General features: G+C 37.9%; 1 protein-coding gene across 3 annotated transcripts in view; it reads left to right on the top strand.

Moving 5' to 3' along the window:
- The window catches only part of Nucb2 (nucleobindin 2), a 50,472-nt gene that overhangs the window by 21,474 nt on the left and 14,937 nt on the right, over positions 1-14,061 (top strand). For all 3 annotated transcript variants that reach the window (XM_013034159.1, XM_013034158.1, XM_013034157.1), the window contains 3 exons: positions 6,764-6,907; positions 7,509-7,616; positions 8,811-8,937. In XM_013034159.1, the coding sequence (XP_012889613.1) occupies positions 6,764-6,907; positions 7,509-7,616; positions 8,811-8,937 (379 nt within the window). The remainder of the gene's footprint in view (positions 1-6,763; positions 6,908-7,508; positions 7,617-8,810; positions 8,938-14,061) is intronic.

Here is a 14,061-nt window from a genome sequence, read left to right as displayed (position 1 = left end):
TTATTCCTCTGACATCAAGTGTCTGCTTCATTAATGTCAGCCGCTTCATTTCTTTGCTTACAAAAGAACATTTCATTTATATGCCAAGGTACAGTGTAGTCTTTTGAAGATAAAAATGACAAGATGTAATAATAGTGCAAAAACAAATTTGAAATTATGACATAAGAATAATTATAATAAGGTTTATGAGAAGATAGTAAAGATTATCATACTGATGCCATTTGGAAATCACAACTTTAATAGTCCACTAATTAGGAAGTGATGCTGTGACTCAAGTGGTAAAGTGCTCACCTTGAGCTAAAGAGCTCCAACAGCACCCAGGTCCAGAGTTCAAGCTCCATGACTGACAAAAAAACCCCACAAAATACAAAAAAACCCCAAACGTCCACTAATTAAGACCCCCCCCCCCTTCCCGGGGCTGGGAAGGTGGCTCAGTGGTAGAGTGCTTGCCTTGCATGCATGAGGCCTTGGGTTCTATTTATTCCTCAGCACCACATATGCAATAAAAGCCGAAATTGTCGCTGTGGCTCAAGTGGTAGAGTGCTCGCCTTGAGCTGAAGAGCTGAGGGACAGTGCCTAGGCCCAGAGTTCAGGCCCCACGACCGACAAAAAAAACCCAAAAAACAAAAAAATACACTCCCTGCCGAGTACAGACTCCTGCCTATAATCCTAGCTGCTCAGAAGGCTGAGATCTGAGGATCGGGGTTCAAAGCCAGCTCAGGAAGGAAAGTCCATGAGACTCTTATCTCCAATAAACCACTAGAAAACCGGAAGTGACACTGTGGCTCAAGCGGTAGAGCACTTGCCTTGAGCTGCAGAGCTGAGGGAATAGTGTTCAAGCTGAGTTCAAGCCCCATGACCAACAAAATAAACCAAACACCCTCTGATTTCTAAAATGTTAAACTTCATCTTATAATTGTTTTAGAACAGAAGTAGTAATTTAAATAAATGTAAATAGAAGAAAAAAACAAAGTCTAGTCAGAAGATAGAGATTCTCAGGCTAGATTAAGAAAAAATGAAACAAAGCAGAAAACAAACAAAAAAAATCCCCACAATAGCTAGGTTCCAGTGGCTCATGCCTCTAGTCCTAGCTACTCAGGAGATTGAGATCTAAAGATTGTGGTTCGAAGCCAACCTGGACATGACAGTTAGTGAGACTCTTACCTCCAATTAACCATCAAAAAGCTGGAAGTAGAGCTGTGGCTAAAGTGAAAAAGCTTTAGCTTTGAGCAAAACACCTCAGGGACAGACTCCAGGCCCTGAGTTTAAGCCTCAGGACTGGCAGAGAAAAAAATCCAATAAATATGTATGTGTGCATGTATACATATATTCACACATTAACCAAAAGAAAGTTGAAAGTTTCAAATAAAATAGATTATAAGGAGGGGGGGGCACGCTGGTGGCTTACACCTATAATCCTAGCTACTCAGGAGGCTGAGATTTGAGGATCTGGTTTCAAAGCTAGCTCAGGCAGGAAAGTCTGTGAGACTCTTATCTCCAATAAAAACCACTAGAAAACCAGAAGTGGTGCTGTGGCTCAAGGGGTAGAGCACTCACCTTGAGCTAAAGAGCACAGAGACAGGGCCCAAGCCCAGAGTTCAAGCCCCATGACCCACCAAAAAAAAAATAGACTATAAGGCAAATTAGAATATAAAAGTCACTCAAATATGTTAAAAGATTAAATCTATAAAAAGGGTACAAGTCTTATGCTTGTATACCTGTACATTTATTATTTAAATTAAAATAGAATATAAAGAAAAAACCCAGAAAAATCTGAGATCACAATGTACAATTTTCACATAATTTTCTAGTAATGATAGAACAAGACAAAAATTATTAAGGATATAAAAATTTGGGGGCTGGGAAGGTGGCTCAGTTGTACAGTGCTTGCCTTGCATGCATGAAGCCCTGGGTTCCATTTGTCAGCACCACATAAGCAGAAAAAGCCGGAAGTGGCACTGTGGCTCAAGTGGTAGAGCACTAGCCTTGAGCTGAAGAACTGAGAGACAGCGCCCAGGCCCAGAGTTCAGGTACAATGACTGACACACACACACACAAAAACCCAAAAACAAAAATTTGGATAGTTATAAATGCATGGCAAGTATAGATATTTAATAGTGGTTTATAAATAGTGGGTTTAAAGTTTTGTGTGTGTGTGTGTGTGTGTGTGTGTGAGAGAGAGAGAGAGAGAGAGAGAGAGAGAGATAAAGAGATATTGGAGGTTTAACATAGGGCTGCTACCACTTGTTCTACCACTTGTTCTACCACTTGAGCTATGCCTCCCACGCCTCACCTGTTTTTGTTTTGTACTCCTAGGAATTGATTCCAGGGCCTCTACCTTCCTAGGCCAGAACTCTGCTAGGACAGCCACGCCCTCAGCCCTTTGTGCTTCTTTTTTTTTGAGCTAGGTCTGCTAATATTGTCCTGGTTTGCTTCAAATTTATCTTTGTCCAGACTCTGCCTCCCAGTTGCTAAGTTTACGGATGTGTGCTGCCTTACTTGGCATACATTTATTTATTCTTTTATTATCTTCACATTTAAGGACTTTTAAAAATATTTTATTCATTTTTTAATAAATTAAAAGATGATTGCTATAAACACAACATACAATTCACTGTGTGAATACAATTCACAAGTGTGCAATTCACTGGGTTTTAATATTTCCTTAAGGTTGTCAACCATCTCTATTGTGTGATTTTTAGCATTTTCATTACGCCCCAAAGAAATCTTGTACCCATAAGTATTTCTTTTTCCATTTCTTCTTCCCCTGCCAACAGTCTTAGGCAACCACTAATATTTCTTCCTCAAGAGACTTGCCTGTTTGGGGACATTTGATATAAATTCAATCATATAACAGATGGCAGTGGCATCTGGCTGTATATGTAATTAATCAATTTTGTTGTTTTTAACTTTAGGAAAAATAGGTATCTTCTTTGAAGTCGCAGTCTTTTGTCCTCTAAAATTATTTAAAAGTATAATAATTTTTGGTTTCCAGATGACAGTTAAGAATTTGTTGTCTCTTTCCTGAAAAATTTAAAATTACTTTAGCTTAAATGAAATGTGCATCCAATAATTTCTAAGCTTTTGTTTCTAGTTCCACATAACAAAGTTTAAGTTTGATCAGAGAGTATAATGTTTCAAATCTGTTTCCAGAGTGTAACATTCTTGGATTTACTGGTTTGTTCCTTTGTTTAATTATATCTAGATACAAAGTTTCTTTGGTGGTTGAGTTTTGTTGTGATTGTTCAATTTTGTATCTCAGCATCTAGACTTGCTTCTTGTTTTAGCGAGAATAATTTTTTTTTTAGTCACGGGGCCTGATCTCTGGGCCTAGGCACTGTCCCTCAGCTCTTTAGCTCAAGGTTAGCACTCTATCACTTGAGCCACAATGCCACTTCTGGCTTTTATTGCTTATGTGGTGCTGAGGGATCGAACCCAGGGCCTCATGCATTTAAGGCAAGCACTCTACCACTGAGCCACCTTGCCAGCCCCTAGTGAGAATAATTTTAAGCTTGCTGAATAAACAATATTTAACTGACCATTTGAAGACATTTATAAGTAATATCACAATAATTTCTAAACAGAAAGTCTCAGTATCTTATACTTTAAATGGGTATAATATGGCATTAGAGGTTGAGACAGGATTGTCAGTTGGTAGCTTAGGCCTGAAATCTCAGAAAGCTGAGTATAGAGGACCAAGGTTCTAGTCCTTCAGACTCCCATCTCCAAAATAATCAACCCAAAGCTGAGCTGGGGCATGACTCAAGTGGTAGGGAGCCATCCAAACAAGGAAGCTGAAAAAGTACAAAGACCTTAGTTCAAATTCCAGTACTGGCAAAGAAACAAACAAACCAAAACAGATAAAAAACTCAAATGCAAACATATTGTTAAGTGAAAACAACAACAATAAAGACCTAGACTCAAAATGATTCTGTATGAAATATTTTTAGAACAGGCAAATTGATGCAGATGGAAAGAAAGTATGTTTGTGACTACTAGGGAGTAGAGGAAACAGGAAATAGGAAATGATTGATAATGGACATAGGTTATCCTTTTAGGGTGCTGAAATATTTTTCAGTTAGCTAGTAACATAAGGATAACATTTATACATGTGAATTATATCTCAAGAAACAAAAAACCAAAGCACACATCTATGAGTGGAGGGCCACGAAGCATGAATGAGAGACTTTGGTTGGCCCAGAAAACTAATTTCTTCTTTGTAAAATGAGCCACTTCCTTGTGTACCACCTAGAATTATGATGAAAATGAGGTTATGTATTCTTTTCTAAATTGCAACCACTGAGTAAAAAGAAACTCTAAAAATAAAATTCCATAAACTGTTAAGGTTAAGAGACAGAGTTAAATAATACATATTCTAGATTGATGGCTAGTCTATTATTCATCTTCCTTTTGTAAGGTATATTAAATAGGTGGGTTTCATTGGGTAGACGATGAAGACAACATCACATGCTATTCAGGCAGGAGAAGAAGTTTATTTACCGAACTGCTGTCCCTGCTGTGCATGGTGGAGAGACGTGGCTGAAAAGAAAGGGGGCTGAAAAGAAAGGGGGCTGAAAAGAAAGGGGGCGACCCATCCCTGGGCCAGGACTTATCTAGGCCAGGGACAGGAAGAGGTGTGGCCAGGTGGGGGAAAGGTGTGGCCACACTGGATCCAGATGTGACCTCAGGGTCTGAGACCCTCCTCAGGTCAGATGGGAGGCATGTGACCAGAGGTAGCCTAGGATGTGACCTAGCTGGAGGGGAAGGTGACTGCTTCCAGGTCTGCCAGTTATCTAGGTAACAGATACTGGGTGGAAACAGCCAAGAGGTAGGGAGGTGTCCCTATACAGACCTTATACCTTTCGTCTCCATTTTTGTTGTTGTTGTTGTTTTTCATTGGATATTAAATCCAGGTCTTTGCATCTCAGGCATCAAGCATATGCTTAGCATCATTCTGGGTTTTTTTTTGTTTTGTTTTGTTTTAGTGTCTGTACTAGTGCTTGAACTTGGCCTAGGCCTGTCCCTTAGATTTTTCACTTAAGGCTGGTGCTCTGTCTGGCACTTGAGCTTCAGCTCTACTTTCAGCTTTATGTGGTTACTAGAGATAAGAGTCTCGCAGACTTTCCTGCCCAGGAGCCTCTGAGTAAGTAGGATTACAGGCATGAGCCACCAGCCCCTGGCAACATTATTCCTGACTTGAATCTTAACATGTGTGCATGTGCATGCGCACATACATATGTGTATGTGTATGTATGTATACATATACTTTATATATATTATGATATATAATACATAAGTATTCTATGTATAATCAATTAAATGTGAGACTTTTCTACATTTAAATTCTTGTAGTAGACGTTCTAGAGTTATGAGGATCTATCATCTCCCCTTCTCCCACTCCCCCACATCAGTCATGGGGCTTGAACTCTGGGCCTGGGCACTGTCCCTCAGCTCTTCAGCTCAAGGCTTATACTCTATCACCTGAGCCACAGTACCACTTCCGGTTTTCTGGTAGTCTATTGGAGATAAGAGTCTCATGGACTTTCCTACCTGGGCTGGCTTTGAACCTTGATCAGATCTCAGCCTCCTGAGTAGCTAGGATTACAGGTGTGACCCATCAACACCCAGCTATGAAGATCTTTGTGGAATGCGATTAGAATGAAATCTGAACAATATATGAGAGTATCAGTACATGTCATTCTTTTGTTTCAATATCATTATATCCTGCTTGATATTTTACTGACCTATTTATTTGAAAACTTAAAAAAATTTAATGAGTAATATTGGATACAATAAAATAATTTAATAGATTTAAGAGAAAGTTTATAGCTAGTTATTTGTTTCTTTTAGCAACTCATGTTCCCAGCACAGTTTATATTTAAAATTAGATTGAAATGAAAAATATGCAGAGATTATTTTGGCTCATTAGTATTTTAAGTGCTAATACACACACACACACACACACACACACACACACACATATGTAATTTCCTTTCTATCTTTCCTAATCTTAGACTATTTTTTAAAATTTTGAGGTCCCTTTTCCATCATTATTTGAAGTGTTTGTAATTAACCAAAAAATTTTTTTCTTTTCTTTTTTTTTTTTTTGTTGCTGGTTGTGGACCTGAACTCTGGGCCTGGGCGCTGTCCCTCAGCTCTTCAGCTCAAGGCTAGCATTCTACCACTTGAGCCACAGACCCACTTCTGGCTTTTATTGTTTAGGTGGTGCTGAGGAATCAAACCCAGGGCCTCATGCATGCAAGGCAAACACTCTACCATTGAGCCACCTTCCCAGCCCAAATGTTTTCTTTTCTTTTTCTTTTTTGCCAGTTCTGGGGCTTGAACTCAGGGCCTGGGCACTGTCCCTGAGCTTTTGCTCAAGGCTAGCACTCTACCACTTGAGCTACAGTGCCACTTCTGGCTTTTTCTATTTATGTGGGACTGAGGACTTGAACCCAGGGCTTCATGCATCCTAGGCAAGCACTCTACCACTAAGCCACATTCCCAGCCCCCCAAATGTTTTCTTATATAAGCAATTTGAATTAAAAATTTTATATCTGTCTTTTGAGTTTTGGCTGAAAACCATTTCTTGATTTTTCTTTAGTGATTTATTTTAATCATCATTTTTGGTAAGTTATAATTATTTTTACTGCTCTCCTAGATTTAAAAAAATTAAACATTTTGAGATTGAAGGTATTATTTCTGTGACATTGTATGTATAGTGTTCAGATCTCTTTAAGACTTTACTATTCCTTTATTTCAGATGAGGTGGAGGACCATCCTACTGCAGAATTGTTTGTTCTTGGTCTCGTGTCTACTTACTACTTTTGAAGCTGTGCCTATAGATATAGACAAGACAAAAGTACAAAATACTCAGCCTGTGGAAAGTGCAAGGATAGAACCACCAGTAAGTGAGATAGATGGACTTATAACTAAATGTAATGCATTATAAATATAGCTAACTGAAATGGAACGAAGTGTAATACAACCAAGTAAAAGGAAATGGAAAGGATTATAACTCAAATATTGTCAATATTTATGGCTTATAAAATTTGACATTTAGCAACTATCTCTGAAAATAGTAGTGAAAAGTATTGGGTGAGCAGATGTTATTCAACATTAGTCAGTGTTTATCTACTGTAATTAGTATATGGAATAATTAATCATGATACATTTCCAGTGCAGAACAAATCAGCTGAGAAGATTCTGTGTTGTATTCAAAGGAGTGACAGATGGCAATAATCTAGAGAAGCCAGATTAATATTATCCCTTAAATGTTCATTTTAAAACCATACAGGAAAGATACCTCTGTGTTATAATATAACGTTTGTCCTGCTACTAAACTCTTAAGAAATACAGCTTTATAAAAAAGAAATCTAGCATTATAATCTTGGTTGTAGATCTATCTTAATGCCACGTTAGTAAAAATTATCTTTCAGGATTCTGGTCTTTATGTTCAGACAATGAAAAACTTTTAGAAATATTACATTTTGTTTTTTAATTTGAAGGATACTGGACTTTATTATGATGAATACCTCAAACAAGTGATAGATGTGCTTGAAACAGATCAACATTTCAGAGAGAAGCTTCAGAAAGCAGACATAGAGGAAATAAAGGTAAATATAATTAAATAATTGTTTTATACACATTTGAGCATGTCAGAAACCGAGCTAAATACTGGGTACACAAAGATGAGACATATGCCTAATTCTTAAGAAAAAAAGTCATATTAGAAGTAGATTTTATCTGGATGAATATGTGTTGAGTTATATTATTAAGATGTAAAGAACACATAATCCAATATGAAACAGTGGAAAAAGATAAGAAGCTATGTTTCCTGGCAGAGATTAGACTAGAACTTAAAAGATGTAACTGTGAAGGGTAGAGGAGCTGTTTGGCATTGAAAATGAGAGGTATATAGAAAAATAAAATCCAGACCATAAAAACACAAAAACAAAATTAAGTTAACCTATTTTTTGCTTAAAAAAGAAATTAATAAAATGAGACAATAAAGCCCAAACCAGCAGTCTGGGCAGGAAAAGCCTGAGAGACTCATATCTCTAATTAAGCACCAAAAAGCTGAAGTGGAACTGTGGCTCAAGTGGTAGAGTGCTGAGCAAAAGAGCTCAGGGGTGGCACCTAGGCCCTACTGGGTTCGCCTCAGCACACACACACACAAATTGCATCCACACTGTATCACTGCAGACTTTTTCCTTTTCATTATTGCCTGGCCAATATATAGATGATGAAGGCCTTCTGCTTTCTCTTTTTTTTTTCTCCTGGTCGTGGGGCTTGAACTCAGGGCCTGGGCACTGTTCCTGAGCTTCTTTTGCTCAGGAAACTCACTCTACCACTTGAGCCACAGCACTACTTCCAGCTTTTTCTGTATATGTGGTGCTGAGGAATTGAACCCAGGACTTCATGCACACTAGACGAGCACTCTACCACTGAGCCACCTCCCAGCCCAAGGCCTTGTGCTTTCCAGGAACTCTACCACTTGAGCCACATCCCCAGATCTATAGCCCCCATTTTTATTTTCAGTATTGGGGTTTGAACTCAGGACCTTAAACTTGCTCAGCTTGCTTGCTTGGCTGGTGCTAAAGCAACTTGAGAAATTACTTTCAGCCTTACTTTTTTCTGTCCAGTCTTGCTTCAAACCTTGATCCTTTGGATCTCAACTTCCTGAGTAGCTAGGCTTACACATGTGAGCCATTGGCATCTGGTTTGATATAGTCCCTATTTCTAATAACTGCATTAGGTCTAAAAATGGAATGTTGTAGATAGAACTAATTTATTAATTCTATTAACAGAGTGGGAGACTAAGCAAAGAGCTGGATTTAGTGAGTCACCATGTGAGGACAAAACTTGATGAGCTGAAAAGGCAAGAGGTGGGAAGGTTAAGAATGCTAATTAAAGCTAAACTGGATTCCTTGCAAGGTAAGCACTAAAAAAGGTAAATTTCAATATTTGGTTGGTGAGGTCAGTTTTCACTAAATGAACATGACAGGTTCTTTTAGTTCAAAACTTCATGCATTGGTTTGGCTTTTCTTCATGCTTAAAATTTAAAATTTTGAGTAATATATTTATATCATTCCATATAAAAAATGAGTGGCCTTAATTAATTGTAATCAATAGAAGGGAAAGGTGAAAAGTAAGCACTAAGCCACTGATTTAAAAGAGGAAAAACAACATAAAAGGAAACAAAAAATAAATACAGAGAGAGTTAGAATGCGTTAGAAATATTGTCAGAGAACTTGTAACATCAGGCCCAAACAGTTTCACAGGAGAATTTTATCAAGCCATTAAAGAACAGACTACCAATGCTATTGAAGCAATTCCAAAGCAGAGGAAAAAAAGGAATGCTTCCTCATTATTGTTCTGTGTTGATGCCAAAATCTAAATTAATGTTTCCCAAACTAATTTAATTTTACAGCAAGTACATTTATCTTAAGAATGCAAAGTGGACTTCCAATGTCTCACTATTAGTGGAAGGTAGATTTTTAGATTGTATTGAAGCAACTGGCTCACCACTTGGAAAAAAGATGTGGCTGGCTTCATATCTCCTATCATTTGTCAGAATCAGAGGCTTAACTGTGGAAAATGAAATCATAAAACCAGTAGGTGAGCTGGGCGTCGGTGGCTCACGTCTGTAATCCTAGCTACTCAGGAGGCTGAGATCTGAGGATGGCGGTTCAAAGCCAGCCCGGGCAGGAAAGTTCGTGAGAATCTTAGCTCCAATAAACTGCTAGAAAACCAGAAGTGGTGCTGTGGCTCAAGCAGTAGAGTGCTCGCCTTGAGCTGAAGAGCACAAGGACAGCGCCCAAGCCCAGAGTTCAAGCCCCACCACAAACAAACAAACAAACAAACAAAAAACAGTAGGTGACAATGTAGGTGAATTTATTATCTTGGAATGGCCTTTTCAATTTTGAGTAAAATCAGACCTGATTTTGTCAGTGGGAAACCCTTTGTGTTGGCTGGGTTGTTAACTGTCATTAGTAAACACCTAAACATTCATCTCTGGTGAAATACTAGTTCTTTTAGATCATATAAGAATCACTTTGTAAATCTGTTTAAAATTCATATTACTGGATCTCAATTCCAGAGTTTCTGGTTATGGGAAGAAGTAATCTATACTTTAAATCTGTGCTTCTGTTTAGTGCATTTTGTTTATTTATTTATTTTTATATCATTTACATATGATTTATAAATAATAAATATAATATAACATATAATATATTTCTATTAATATATCTATTTTATTTATTTATTTATTTATTTTACCCTGCTGGTAAATAGTCACAGAAAACAATTACCAAAATTTATAATCCTGAAATTATGGATTTCAAAAAGAAATAAACTGACCTATCATTCTTCAAGTCAGGCCTAATATGTTTTAAATTTTTTTTCTTTCAAGACAGGTATTCCATTATCTAAGGAAAACAATGTGATATGCCTTAGGAAACATATTTTCTCATTTATTCAGAGTTAAATTTCTGATAATTTGAAGAAGAGCTTATAAGATTTTATATTTTTTTGGTGTAGTTTCTTAAGTTGGTGGTGTATTCACATAATATAAAACTAGAAACTATAAGAAAGTACAGAGCAAAAATTTACTTGATATTTTGTACTGTTTTCTCCAATGTCTATCACCATCCACTTCAAGTTTAGTTTATTTTATGTTTGTGCCAGTCCTGAGGCTTGAACTCAGGGACTGGCTGCTTGCTGTTTCTAAGCTTTAGTGCTCAAGTCTAGAATACTACCACTTTAGTCACAGCTTCATGTCTGGCTTTTTGATGGGTAATTGGAGATGAAAATCTCATGTACCTTCCTGCCTGGACTGGCTTTGAGCCATAATTCTCAGATCTCAACCTCCTCAGTAGCTAGGATTACATGTGTAAGCTGGTAAATTTCTTTTTTCTTATATAAAGATTCAAAATCGCTTCTTACATGAAAGGGAGCATATGGTACACATTCTGTATATTATGTTTTTCCTTTTTAAAATAATATTTTTATTGGCTTATATTGGCTACACAGGGAAGGATTTTATTTTTGCATCTCCACATATTTATACTATATTCCAATCAATTTTACCCATCACATGTTTTTCTTCCTTTTATACTATATTTCAAAGATTCCCTATCAGTACATGAAGATCACTTACACTTTTCTTTTTAAAAAAATTTACTTTATTGTTAATATAGAAGTGATATACAGAGTGGTTATGTTCACATGAGTCAAGTAATGAGTACATTTTCTTTTTTTCCCCATATTTTTTAAATTGTAAAAATACTGTACAGAGGGGTTATAGTTACATTAGCAAGGTAATGAGTACATTTCCTATTGAGCATTGTTACCTCCTCCTTTGTTTTTCCCCTACCATCCCTTCCCTCCCCACCTCCTCAACTCCTCCCCCCCTCCCTGAAACCATAAAGTTCATTTTCAACATAGTATCTTGTACATCTCATTGTTACAATGGGTCAACCTATATCATTATTTAAGCATTTTGTTATATCCCTTCCCCTCTCCAAATTATAAAAATGTATATGCAAGATTCAGGATACTGGAATCAGATACAATGAAGTATAATTTCCTTTTGTACAGTGTCTTCTGTTCTCCCAATCCTTCCCTCCCGTCTCCACCCATGAGTTGTATAGTTCACTTTTATCAATGTCCAATGTACTCCACTGCTGATTTTTTCACCCTTTTCCCTCAAGTTCTGTATCTTCCCCTACCCTCCTGAAGATATACACATGAATACCATACATAAGATAAAGAAACAGAATCATCACACTTTTCTTTTTAAGGTATTGGGAAATTACACTCAAGTTCTTGTACACTTGCTAGTCAAGTGTTGTACTATTTGAGCCGTACCTCATACTACTTTTTCTTTTTTTTTTTTTTAAGCTGGATGGAACTTTGTTGTACAGATATACCACAATTTCCTTATCCAGAACCTGTTTTTTTTTTTCTTGAGTCTGGTCGTGGGGCCTGAACTCTGGGCCTGGGCGCTGTCCCAGAGCTGTCCCTTGAGCAAGGATAGCACTCTACCACTTGAGCCGCAGTGTCACTTCCAGCTTTTTTCCTTTTGCTTATGGGGTGCTGAGGAACCGAACCCAGGGCCTCAAGCATGCAAGGCAAGCGCTCTACCACTGAACCACCTTCCCAGCCCCACTTATCCAGAACCTGTGAATGGACATTTAGGTTATTTCTACTGAACATTTTTTTTAATTTTTATTATTATTATTTTTTTGGGTCCGATCATGGGGCCTGAACTCTAGGCCTGGGCTCTGTCCCTCAGCTCTTCAGCTCAAGGCTAGCGCTCTACCACTGGAGCCACAGCACCACTTCCAGCCTTTTTCTTTTTGCTTATGTGGTGCTGAGGAATCGAACCCAGGGCCTCATGTATGCAAGGCAAGCGCTCTACCACTGAGCCACCTTCCCAGCCCTCTACTGAACATTCTTGTACATCTATTATTATGTATCCACATAAGATTATCTGAAGATAATTTCCCAGCAGTGAAATGAAAAGTTATATGTGCCATTGATCAGATGCATTATACTCAAAACTCATATGTTGAATTGAAACTCCTTGAACAACTACTTAAGGACAAAAAAGTTATATGTAGTTTTAATTTTCACAGATCTTTCAAATTTTGCCTTCATAGAAATTATATCAATCCATATACTCCCCAGCAATAATTCTAGGTTTTACAATTATGTTCTATGGTACAATAGTGCAGGGTGTGTGTGTGTGTGTGTGTGTGTGTGTGTACAACACACTGTGGTTTAAACTCAAGGCCTAAAGCTTGTTAAACATGTGCTCTGCTGACCCACACATCTAGAACTTTTTGTTCTGGTTATTTTAAAAATGGAATCTTGCTTTTTGTTCAGGCTGGTCTAGAATTCGATCCTCCTATATTTGCTTCCCACTGTAGATGAGATTGACAGGCACATGCCACCACACTGAACTGTCTTTTGTTGAAATGGGAGTCTCACAAACTTTTTACTTGATCTAGCCTTGAACCTTGATCTTCCCAATATCTGCTTTCCTAGTAACTAGCATTAATAAGCATCAGCCACCAAAAACCTGGCTAGTAGTGCTGTTTTTAACATATATTTCTCTTACTTTGACTGAAGTTGAGCATCTTTTCATATTTTGCATTGTTTAATTATACTCTTTACAGTTGCCTCCTAACAAATCTTTTCTTCAGAAGTAAAACCATTAATGCCATGATAAGAATTCAATAAAGGCTTGGATGATATAGATTTAACATCTTTCCCTTCCTCCCTCCCTCCCTCCCTCCCTCCCTTCTTTCCTTCCTTCCTTCCTTCCTTCCTTCTTTCCTTCTTTCCTTCTTTCCCTCCCTCCCTCCCTTTCTTTCCTCCCTCCCTTTCTTTCCTTCCTTCCTTTGCCAGTCCTGGGCTTGGATTCAGGGCACTCATGACCTGGGTATGCTGTCTCGAATTTTTGTGCTTAAGGCTAGTGCTCTAGCACTTTGAGGTACAGCTCCATTTCTGGCTTTGTGTGTGTGTGTGTGGGGGGCAGTTAATTGGAGATAATTGTCGCATGGACTTTCCTGCCTTTGAACTGCAATCCTCAGATATCAGATCTCAGATCTCCTAAGTAGGTAGGATTATAGGCATGAGTCACTGGTGCCTGGCTCATTTTTTGTATTTCTGATACAACAATGTGTTCTCAGCTTATCTAGTAACTACCCTGCTCCTAACCCTAGAAACAAACATTTCTCTGAGTAGGCTGTTTTGTGTGTGTGTGTGTGTGTGTGTGTGTGTTGTTGTTGTTGTTGTTGTTTTAGTGCTGGTTCTAGAGCTTATACTAAAAGCCTGGAACTGTCTTTTTTGCTCAAGTCTAGGACTTTACCACTTGAGCCACAGCTCCACTTCTATCTTTTTTTTGGGGGGGGTGGTTAATTGGAGGTAATAGTCTCTTGGATTTCTTGCTTGGGCTGACTTTGAATCATAATCCTCAGATCTCAGCTTCTTAAGTAGCTAGGATTATGGGCATGAGCCGCTGACACTTGGCAGCTTTGGTTCTTTTTTTTT

This window comes from Dipodomys ordii, unplaced genomic scaffold (genome assembly GCF_000151885.1).
Source record: "Dipodomys ordii isolate 6190 unplaced genomic scaffold, Dord_2.0 Scaffold183, whole genome shotgun sequence".
NCBI classification, from domain to species: Eukaryota; Metazoa; Chordata; class Mammalia; order Rodentia; family Heteromyidae; genus Dipodomys; species Dipodomys ordii.
This window is presented reverse-complemented; position numbering and strand designations above follow the sequence as displayed.